Here is a 12,001-nt window from a genome sequence, read left to right on the forward strand (position 1 = left end):
TGGCTTTGAATTGCAATCCTCAGATGTCAACCCCCCCCCCAAGTAGCTAGGATTACAGATGTGAGCCACTGGAACCTGGCTTAGGTTACAAGTTTTAAAGAAACATTACTTGCATGGTACTTGATTTCTTTCATTATTTTTGTGGCGTCCATTTTCCTTTCTACAGTATTCACTGGATTAAGTGGTACTTTACTCACTGTGCATTATGTTGGAGACCTGGAACTCCGGATCATCTGGCTGCACCGCAGCTGCATTGGGGAGGAAGTGCTGCATGTTCTCCATGATGTACCAGCTTTGATTCTCATCAAATACCGAAAACAGGATGACATTTCTATTGTCGGACATCATCTGTTCATTACATGCATTGAGAAAAAAAAAGAAAGAAATGAGGGCCGGGAGTTTGGCCTAGTGGTACAGTGCTTGCCTAGCATGCATGAAGACCCAGGTTCGATTCTTCAGTACTACATACATAGAAAAAAGCCGGAAGTGGTGCTGAGGCTCAAGTGGTAGAGCTCTAGCCTTGAGAAAGGCCAAGGACAGTGCTCAGGCCCTGAGCTCAAGCCCAGGACTGGCAAAAAAAGAAATGACTTGATTGATACTGTGAGTTTGGAAATGAAATTCTGTGATGGAGTGTATTAAGCCTCTGGTTCAAATTCCATTTCTTCTTAAGAGTTGTTGTTGGGGAGTCATGTCAGGCAGGGTTCAAAGACCTCCTAGTCTGGCATTGCACAAGACCCTGCAATTTTATATCACCAAATCACAATCCCAACATCACATTCACTAAAGCAAAGGACCATCCAGAATCTGTGTGTACCCATGAAACTAGATGGGACTGGCACTCAAGTTCCCATTTCCAGACATGGAAGTACCAGAGGGGAGACTACAAGCCGTGAGGTAGAGGTGCCACACTGATTCCGCAGGTCTACTACTTACTGCCTGGGTTGTGTACTGCTCACCACAAATAGAGTGAAGAATGACTTGAGATGTGAGAATTACATCACATGGAAAGACAGAGCCACAGGGGAGGGGTGACAATAAAGAGACTGTTGGCACCACAGCATCACTACCTAAAACTTCTGGGTACCATTTGATGTGAGCCCAGTGAAGATATAATTGGAAGTTGGTGCATACCACAGCAATCTGAGACATGTGTTAGTGGAGTAGAGAGGGAGCTAACTCTGCAGGAGCCGGGCAAATGTAATTTCTATCAGTCAAGTGGGGAGAGAGCTTGGAAAACAGGAAAATGAGAAATTAGCCTGGCATGAGGGCACAATGGTTTGCAGCTTGTACAACTTGCAAAACAGTATTTTCTGTTTAGCTGGTATTTTTTTTGTTTTTGTTTTTTTATGGGGGGGTCATGGGGGCTTGAACTCTGGGCCTGGGTGCTGTTCCTGAACTCTTCAGCTCAAGGCTACCACCTTACCCCTGAAGCCACAGCCCCATTTCCCATTTTCTAGTGACTAAGTGGAGATAAGAGTCTCACGGACTTTAGTGCCCAGACTGGCTTTGAACCTTGATCCTCAGATCTCAGCTTCCTGAGTAGCTAGGAATATAGGTGTGAGCCAGAATGCCCGGCTCTGTTTACCTGTTTTGAGAGGATCTGGCTTAGGCCTTGCATGTAATGGATGGGCACTCTGCCACTGAGCTAAATTCCAAATCAAACAACCCATTATGATCTAATCTGTTCAGAATTTTAAAAAGGCTCTAGAGAAGAGAATTCACCTACCATCTCAACAATGAAGAAAAGCCAGTTTTCTTCCATCCTTCCTTTCTTGCTTGCTTCCTTCCTGCTTTTTTTTTGCCAGCCCTACAGCTTGAACTCTGGGCCTGGGCACTGTCCTTGGACAATTTTGCTCAAGGATAGTGCTCTGCCACTTGAGCCACAGCACCACATCCGGCTTTTTCTGAGTATGTGGTAGAGAGGAATAAAACCTAGGGCTTTGTGCATGCTAGGCAAGCACTCTTATCACTAGACCAAACACCCAGCCCCGTTGTTTCTTGCTTTCTTTCCTCTGTGCCTTTCTTCCTCCCACTCCCGTTTCTGTCTGTCTGTCTGTCTGTCTGTCTCTGTCTCTCTCTGTCTCTCTCTCTCTCTCTGTCTCTCTCTCTCTCTCTCTCTCTCTCTCTCTCTCTCTCTCTCTCTCTGTTTTTCTCTTTCGTTCTTTGATTCTTTCTTACTTTCTTTATTTTGGTGGCACTGGCATATTATTTGCTACGCAGGCACTTGAATGACTCCCCTATTCCTTTGTTTAATCTTTCTTTTTAATAAGATGCTATTGTTGATGTGTTTCTGTTAACCTTTCTATTTTGTCATTGCACATTTCTTGCTGTGTTTAGAGCAGATACTTATAAGTACCTTTTTTTGTGTGGGTCATGGGTCTTGAACTTGGCCTGGGCACTGTCCCTGAGCTCTTCACCTCGAGGCTTCCGCCCTACCCCTGGGCCTGGACGTTGTCCCTAAGCTCTTCAGCTCAAGACTACCTCCTTACTCTTTTTTAAAAATAATTTTTATTGTGATTAATAGAAGGGTTACATTATATTCACCAGATAGAAGGTGCATTACTTCACAAACAACCTCCTTACTCTTGAGCCAAGCCCCACTTCCTGTTTTCTAGAGGTTAATCAGAGATAAGAGTCTCAGGTCCCTTTGTGCTCGGCTGGCTTTGAACTGTGATCCTCAGATCTCAGTTGACTGAGTAGCTAGGGTTACAGGCATGAGCCACAGCACCCTGCTATAAGTACCTTTTTTTTGCCAGTCCTGGGGACTGAACTCAGGGCTTGGCACTGTCCTTGGGTTTTCTCAAGGCTAGAGCCCTACCACTTGAGCCACATCACCACGTCTGGCTTTTTTTCTATATATGTAGTATCGAGGAATCGAACCCAGGTCTTCGTGCATGTTAGGCAAGCACACTCTACCACTAGGCCAAACTCCAAGCCCTATAAGTACCTTTTTGAAGTCCTTTTTTTTTTGCTAAAATGTACTGACTTGGACCCATGAATTAACCTAAAAGCACGAGGAAAACCTTGCATAAGTGCCTTTGTTTTACATCTATCTCCTTTACTCTGAGTCCCTCACTCTCCAGGAAGGACACAACTAATGGACATCTTTATGAGAAGGGAATAAAAATACCCCAAGGAAACGATCAGCCTCAAATGAAGACAACTACCTAGAATGAATGAGACTACACCCTGGAGGAGTAGGCATCCTGTCATGGAACCTGATTGTTCCCTTCTCTGGATCCCCTCCTGGACCAGAATTTAGATAATTATTAATCAGTGCACCTTTTGCCGGTGATTAATTATGCATACTTCTTGCTCCTTACCTTAATTCTTCCTCTAACTTAACCTAACACTCATGTTTAGTCCCTGGGGATGAGCTGAAATGCTTACTTTGCCTCTTCCTTCCCTTCCCTTCCCCATTACTCATCTCCTATTTGGTACATTGGGGTGAGTGGCTGGACCTGACATGTGGAGACATTAATATTGCACCTTGGGCCTCAAACTCCTAGTTATATGCCCTCTGTCACTACAATTCTAATACTTGCACACTACATACTTGTCCCAACTTTATGACTTCTCTTTTCCTTTCTCCTAGTTTAAATTCCTAGTTCATCCCACAACTATACTATATGTATTCTAGTTATAATTACATATGTATATAAGTATATGTAATTATATATAAATATCTACACAGATATTTATAGGTATATAGAGAATTATATAACGTAATAAGCATTATATTTATAAAATGTATTATTTATATTTATAAATATGCAAACATCTTATATTTATATTCATTTATATGTTTGTATAGATATATTTACATTTAATTACATGTACAATTTTATTATGAATTAGAATTATATAATTATATCTTGTATAGTTACATTTATATATAATTATATATTAATTATCTACTATATTATACTTACAGTATACATACTGTATTATTTTATACTATATTATATATTATATACTATTATCTAATATAAATTATAAATGATATATATACAATATACAGTAGTAGTATATATAGCAGAGTGTGCCATGTATACTATAGATACTATATAATACACACTTTATATATCATATATATATATACTATAGTATACTATAGTATTTTTTATATTGAACCTTTTTTTTTTCTTTTTGCGATCAATTGTGGGGCTTGAACTCTGGGCCTAGGTGCTGTCTTAGAGAGCTTCAGCTCAAGGCTTCTACTAAATCTATTAACAGAGTATTTACATCATATTTCAAATGTCATGTTTACAAACAAGTCTTCAAGAAAAAAATCTCTATATGCAATCATTGGCACATAAATTTAAGAACATAATTAAAATTAAGCTGAGTCTTTGTATGTCATAGATACATATCGAGCTATATAATATATCAATATATGTCTACAGAAATTATATCCTATCATAGACCTATATGTCTATATAGATATATTTATATCTCCAAATTCATGTCAGTGACCTGGAGTACCTGAGTATTGAGTCATCACTTTTATATTGTTTACAACTAATATCCACATATCAAGGAGACTATGTGCCTTTTGGTCCTTTGGTCTTGGCTTCTCTCACTCAACATGATTTGCTACAGTTCCATCTACTTCCCAGTGAAAGCCATTATTTTATCTCGTCTGTTGTCTATGTAGAATTCCCTTGTATTTATGTACCACATTTTTTTGCCAGTCCTGGGCCTTGAACTCAGCGCCTGAGCACTGTCCTTGGGCTTTCTCAAGGCTAGAGCTCTACTGCTTGAGCCACAGCACCACTTCTGGCTTTTTTCTTTGTATATGGTCCCAAGGAATCGAACCCAGGTTTTTGTGCATGCTAGGCAAGCACTCTACCATTTGGCCCAACTCCCAGCCCTTATATTTAGGTTTTTGAGGAGCCTCCAAACTGCCTCCCAGAGAGGTTGTGCTAGTTTACATTCCCACCAGCAGTGCAGTAGGGTTCCTCTTTCTCCACATCCCCACCAGCAGTTGTTGCTGTCTGAATTCAGAATATTGGCCATTCTGATTGGTGTAAGGTGATATCTCAGGGTTGTTTTTATTTGCATTTCCTTTCTGACCATGGATGATGGGCATTTTCTCCTATGTTTCTTTGCCATTTTTACCTCTTCCTCTGATAAGTCTCTCTTTAGTCCCCTTGCCCATTTAGTGATTGGTTTGTTGGATTTAGGGGGAATTAGTTTCTTAAGTTTCCTGTAGATATTGGATATTAAGCCTTTGTCTGATGTATTGTTGATAAATATATTTTCCAGTTGATTGGCTGTCTTTCTGTTTTAGTAGCTATATCTTTAGCTGTGCAGAATTTTTTTTTTATTTTTAGGTAGTCCCATTTGTCAAGTCTCTCTCTAATCTGTTGTTACCCTGGGACTCTGTTAAGGAAATTCCTGCCTGTGCCTATGAGTTCCAATGTTTCTCCTACTCTGTTGTGGAGCAGTTTCAGTTTCAGGTCTGATACTGAGGTGTTTGATCCATTTTGAGTTAATGTTCTTGCATGGAAATAGGCTGGGTTCAACTTTTTGTTTTCTATATGTGGCCACCCAATCTTCCCAGCACCAATAATTGAAGAGGCTTTGCTTATTCCACTGTATATGTCTAGCTCCTTTGTCAATATAAGTGGGCTATAAGTATGTGGTTTTATTTCTGGATCTTCTATTCCTTTCCATTGATCTTCTGGTCTATTTCTGTGCCAATTCCATGCTGTTTTGTTATTATGGCTATATAGTAGAGTTTAAAGTTTGGTATTGTAATGCCACCTGCATTGCTTTTTTGCATAGAATTGCTTTGGCTATTCTAGGTCTTTTGTTGTTTCATATGAATTTTTGGATTATTTCCTCTGTTTTGGTAAAGAATATCCTTGGAATTTGGATGGGGATTTCATTGAAATTGTTTATCAGTTTTGGCAGTATGACCATTTTCACAATGTTGATTCTCCATATCCATGAGAAGGCAAGTCTTTCAATTTCCTAATATCCTTGTTAATCTCTTTCTTTAGATTTTTATAGTTTTCATTAACTAATTCCTTTACATCCCTAGTTAGGTTAATTTCTAAATATTTGGGGCTATTGCAAATGGGACCATTTTCTTGATTTCTCCTTCTGTTTGTGTATTGTTGGCATACAGAAAGGCTACTGACCTTTGAAGCTTGATTTTGTATCCTGCCACTTTGCCAAAGTGGTTTATTAGTTCTAAGAGTTTGGAAGTGGAATTTATTGGTTTGTTAAGGTATAAAATCATGTCATCTGTGAATAAGGATAGTTTAATTTCTTCTTTCACTATTCTTTCCCATTCTCTCTTGGATGATAGAGAAAAATGTGCCCAACCTAACACAATGTACAACTTTCAAGAGATAGCAGAAATAATATGCAAAAGCAAGACAATGTGACTACATCAGATTCTCATAATAGATCAACAACTTAATTCAAAGATACTAAGATGGTTAAAATGACAGATGAAGAACTCAAAAATTGACTTCAGAGAAATGACCAATGCTCTCAGAGAGGACTCACACAAATAGATAAATGAATTACAGAAGTCAATTCAAGACCAGGACAAGAAATTCTGCAGTATGTATGAGAATTTAGTAGAGAAATTAAGATTCAGCATGTGGGGAGGGGGAAGGAAATGGAAACGAAAAGCTTAATCTAATAGAAAATGAAAGTAGAAAGCTTTACTGGTAGATTAGAACATGAACAAGAAAGAATATGAGACTGAAAATAAGAGGAAGGAATTATCACACTCAACAATAAAGAAATAATAAATATAACAATAAAGAAAGGGAAGAACTCACCTGATTTCCTGTTTGATCTACAGATTCTTTGTAACAGATAAGGAGAGGGCCAATGAGTCCTGAAGCTAAATCTCTTTCCAGGTTAATGAAACTAGAATAGTATCTGGTCAGGCATCGAGGGTCTGATTTAGTTGGCCCATCATCTACAGTCACTTTCCACTTATACTTAAATATTTCTCCTGGCAAAATTGGAAAATCCTTCAAGTGTTTTACACCTGTTCACACCCAAACACAGAAATAGCTCAGTTAGAGTATTATAAACCATGTATTGGTAAATATGTCCTAAATTTAGTGCTTTACATATTTTAAGATTACTTTAAAGACACTTTTGTACTTGGAGAATTGTAGCCTAATTCAATCAGCAAACAGTTTGTAACAACCCAGAAATATACACTTGTAGCAAGGAGCTGAACCTCAGGAAACTGTTGCGTCTGAACCCCAGTTCATTAGAGGCCAAAAGCTGTCAAAGCAGGATGATATAAGGTAACTTCCAACTGTGTCCAATTACATCATTTCTATGGGACATTTTGTGTTTCCTAGCTATGAACAGCCTGAATATATGGTGAGGTTAAGCATTCTGAATCTTACATGATCCCCACTTTTACCCAATTAATGAGTTTCTTTGCTTAAATAAACAAGTCAAATTTAGTATGTCTTTTGTTTGTGTGAGTCATGGGGCTTGAACTTGGCTTGGGCGTTGTCCCTGAGCTCTTCAGCTCAAGGCTACCACTCTACCCTTGAGCCAAGCCCCACTTCCCATTTTCTAGAGGTTAATTGAAAATCAGAGTCTCAGGCCATTTTGTGCCCTGGCTGGCTTTGAACCTTGATCCTCAGATCTTAGCCTCCTTTGTAGCTAGGATTACAGGCGTGAGCCACTGTGCCTGGCTTAGTGTGTCTTTTTCTCTTGCCAATCATGTTTTTATTTAAAAAATTCTCCAAATCTGTGTGTATATGTAAAATTTCTTAATAAATGAAAACTTAAATGGCATCAATTAATCTTAGCTACTCAGGAGTCTGAGCTCTGAAGATTTTGGTTTGAAGCCGGCCTAATCAGGAAAGTCCATGAGACACTTATGTCCAAGAAATAATCCCAGAAAAATCCAGATGGTGCTGTGGCTCAAGGGTTAGAGCACTATCCTTGAGCATAAAGAGGGTCAGGGATAATGCCCAGGTCCTGAGTTCAAGCACCAGGACTGGCAAAAACAAAGATTGAGACAAATAATACTAGGCAACATTTGCTCATCACCAGGCAGCAATACAGAAATACAATCTGAATTCATTAACTTATGTGAGATACTACCTAAGGATGTCTAGAATTTATTTAGTATAACTTTAGATTAGAGCTTCAGGTTCTATGACAACAGCTCAGGAAAGACCAGTGGAATTTCAGTTGTTATTAATGCTATGACCTATGGATAAGTACAGGCATGTATTACCTAAAAATTTGAGTTATTATTTACCTTTTGGCAATCGTCCTGTGTGCAGAGGGCTGACATCAGTGATTCCATGAGGGTAGATGTTATATGGTCGGCTTGCTTGATTCTTAAATATGATCTAAAAGTATTAATGTGATAAAAGATCAGGTCCTAAGAAGACTAAAGAAGAAAATGTGATCTAATTCTAGAAAATCAAAAGCTAGATGTATCTATATTATTAGATAAAGTTCAAATGTTTATACTTTACATGAAATTCCCAGAGTTACTTGAGTTTTTGTTAGTTTATTTAAAGATTTAATCAAGTGGAGCAAATCAGGGAGAAATAGTGGAAGAAACTTAAACTACCTAAAACACCAGACGTGGAACCTCAAAATAGAAGGCCTTACCTGGTGTACTTATGCATTCTAGAGAATTCAGTTTAAATGTTTCATAGATAAGTGGTCACCTGGTTATCATAATAGTTATTTTACTAAGTTCTTGCTCCATGTTATCACACACATGGCAACACTGAGTTTTAGGGTGTCTTTGGTATTACCCAAATGTGGAGACAATGGGCTTGGTTGTCTCTTATTTGATTAAAGAATTAATTCACCAGAAACATCTTGTATTCTGAGGCTGCATTACTCTCAAAAAGAGATTATAAACTTCACATTTAAAAGAGAAGATAGAAGTCAGGTACCAGTGGCTCATGAGTGTAATCCTAGCTACTCAAGAGGCTGAGAGCTAAGGATCACAGTTTGAAGCAAGCCCTAGCAGGAAGTCCATAAGATTCTTATTTCCAGTAAACCACCAAAAAGCCAGAAGCAGATCTGTGACTCAAGTGGTAGAGCATCAGCCTTGGGAAAAAGAAACTCAGGGTCTGGGGCCGGGAGTTTGGCCTACTGGTAGAGTGCTTGCCTAGCATGCACGAAGACCCGGGTTCGATTCCTCAGTACCACATACATAGAAAAAAGCCAGAAATGGTGCTGAGGCTCAAGTGGTAGAGCTCTAGCCTTGAGAAAGTCCAAGGACAGTGCTCAGGCCCTGAGCTCAAGCCCGGGACTGGCAAAAAAAAAAAAAAGATACTCAGGGTCAACACCCAGGCTTGAGTTCAAATCCCAGGACTGGTATACACACACACACACACACACACACACACACACACGCACACGCACACACGCACACACGCGCGCGCACATGCACGCACACACGCACATGCGTGCTACACACTACTGAATAGGAAACTACAAATGAAAATAATATGTACATATCATATTATCACTTATCAAATTGGAAAATTTTTTGAAGGCCTATGCTATCCATTATTGACAAGGTGTGGGGAAAGAGGCTATCATATATTTTTGGTGGGAATCATAAATCAGTTAGTCAATTTGGCATAATTTAACAAAACTCCATACACAATAACCAGTATCTCTCATGACACTTTTGTGCAGGTGAATCCATGAAATCAACCATCTGCATATTTCTTATGAAGAAAATAAGCCCTTATTCATTTAAACCACTTGCAGCTTAACTATACCCCAGATCATGAGTCAGTCAAGATTTTCTAGAATAGGCTTAATAGTAAATGCTCTAGGGTTTGTCATGTATTCACCTATCCTCTCCCCTGCTTCTTCTATTTGCAACATTTGCAAGGTGTAAAAACATTTTTCTAAGTTTATAGACTGTCCAAAGGCAGCTCTAAACTAAATCTGGTTCATAAACCATAATGTATTAGTTCCTACAACATAGAATGAAAAAAGTTCTAGGTGGATGTGTATCATTATAACAGTGAGTAATTCAAAAGAGTTGATAGTTTTATGGGTAACATTAAATATTTATTCTACATGTTCACTTAAAATATATAATCAGCACTTATTTGTGTAACATTTGTAATTTGTAAATCATTGTCCACTGAAGACAAGACTGAATTATGAAGTATTGCAGAAGTTCAAAACTCTCCAGAGTATCTTCTGACCTGATCTCAAATCATTTCCTTAACTTACCAAGAGCGTGTCTCCAACTTCTCCATAAAGTAAAGGTCCCAAAATTCCTGATTCATATTGAATAGTTTCACGAGTCTTAAAGGTTTCATCTTTGTATGCCATAAATCTGACTTTTTTATACTTTCTACCAATCTGACGAGGACCATTGATCAAATATTGACTTTTATAACTTCTGTAGGAAAGAGAAACAAAAATAGAGGTTAGGTAGCAAAATTTTGTGAGTCTAGGGGCTTGAACTCAGGGCCTAAGCACTGCCTTTGGGCTTTCTTAAGGCTAGAGCTCTACTACTTGAGCCACAACACCATTTCCAGCTATTCTTTTCTATGTATGTAGTATTGAGGAATTGAAACCAGGTCTTCATGCACAGTAGGCAAGCACTGTACCACTAGGCCATGCTCCCAGCCCCAGCTAGAAATTTTTAAATAAGAAAAATCAAACTCTAAAATAACAAATGATTGAGTCAAGGCAAAGATTGAGGAAAATCCAAATATCTCTGCTGCTTAGACTATGGTAGTTCTCAAAAATGTTAATAACTGCCTTAGTTTAAATTAGAATGCTCCAAAGGGCCAGTGTGTTAAAGGCTTTGCGTGCAGCTATGGCACTATTAGGAGGTGGGGAAATCGTTGGGAGTTGGAGTCTAGAGGGAGGAAGTTAGTCCCTGGGGGGAATGCTTTTGGAAGGGATATTGAAATCTCATGCACCTTTTCTCCCTCTTGCTTCGAGACTGCTTTGAAAAGAATAGGGCTCTTTTCCCAGCATGCACTGGCAACTTGATGCACTGTGTTGCCAATGTGGCAAAACAACTATGAATCCAAACAAAATAAACCTTCCCTTCTTTATCAGTTACTTAGCTTCGATTTTTGTTACAGCGCTGAAACATTGACTATTACAATATCTTTGCCATTGGATTGTATACAGGTAGTAAACGTTTAATGCAGCTCAGAGACTTGCTGGTTCCTTTTGAGGATGGGGAATACTAGTGCCACCAGTGACAAGGTGTCTGTTTACCCATCATCAGGGCTGGGGACTGACGGAGCGTAGTCCCACTCCACCTCCTCAGCAGCAATATAATGAATCCACGTTTTAGGATGCTTCTTGGCAGCCGAACGAATTTGGATAAAGGGGGCGTTGTCATCATCAAATCTGAATACATCCATCTCAGAATCAAGATCCTCATCATAATCTTCCTCTTTGTTATTTTTCTTCTGTAGTTGGGGTTTCTCTGGGCAGCTCTCTACTTGGATATATGCTTCCATGCCATCTGGAGTCAGATCGACCAGAGTATCAGAATCCTACAATACTTTCTTGGTTTAAATATTGTGACCTCTCTGATTTTAGGTTTTCAACACTGTCTCCAAAGCACTCGCTCCTTCTATAGCAATACCCTTTTAGCCATTTTTTCTATATGGATTTATTCCTGGATGGATTATTTCTCATTTTATACTTTCTTTTTTTGTCAGTCCTGGGGCTTGGGTCAGGGCCTGGGTACTGTCTTTGAGCTTTTTCAAGGCTAGAGCTATACCACTTAAGCCACAGCACCACTTCTGTCTTTTTCTATACATGTCGTACCAAGGAATCGAACCTGGGTCTTTGTGTATGCTAGGCAAGCACTCTGCCACTAAACCAAACTGCTAGCTCAAGTCTATCAAATTTTAAAAGCTGAGTCTTCAGAAACCTTATTTTTTTCCTGATAAGCTATTACTAAATCATCGGTTTGTGTTACATGATACAGAAAATAAGAAATAATTACATAACTGATGGGATGGGGAGTTGGTCT

General features: G+C 38.9%; 1 protein-coding gene across 4 annotated transcripts in view; it reads right to left on the reverse strand.

The window, feature by feature from the left end:
- The window catches only part of F8 (coagulation factor VIII), an 83,614-nt gene that overhangs the window by 46,964 nt on the left and 24,649 nt on the right, over window positions 1-12,001 (reverse strand). For all 4 annotated transcript variants that reach the window (XM_090325962.1, XM_090325959.1, XM_090325958.1 and 1 more), the window contains 5 exons: window positions 11,233-11,485; window positions 10,225-10,396; window positions 8,264-8,357; window positions 6,804-7,018; window positions 198-348 (listed from right to left, as the gene is read on the reverse strand). In XM_090325962.1, coding sequence (XP_090182088.1) covers window positions 198-348; window positions 6,804-7,018; window positions 8,264-8,357; window positions 10,225-10,396; window positions 11,233-11,485 — 885 coding nt within the window. The remainder of the gene's footprint in view (window positions 1-197; window positions 349-6,803; window positions 7,019-8,263; window positions 8,358-10,224; window positions 10,397-11,232; window positions 11,486-12,001) is intronic.

The sequence above is a fragment of the Megascapheus bottae genome, chromosome X (genome assembly GCF_031878675.1).
Source record: "Megascapheus bottae isolate mThoBot1 chromosome X, mThoBot2.hap1, whole genome shotgun sequence".
NCBI lineage: Eukaryota > Metazoa > Chordata > Mammalia > Rodentia > Geomyidae > Megascapheus > Megascapheus bottae.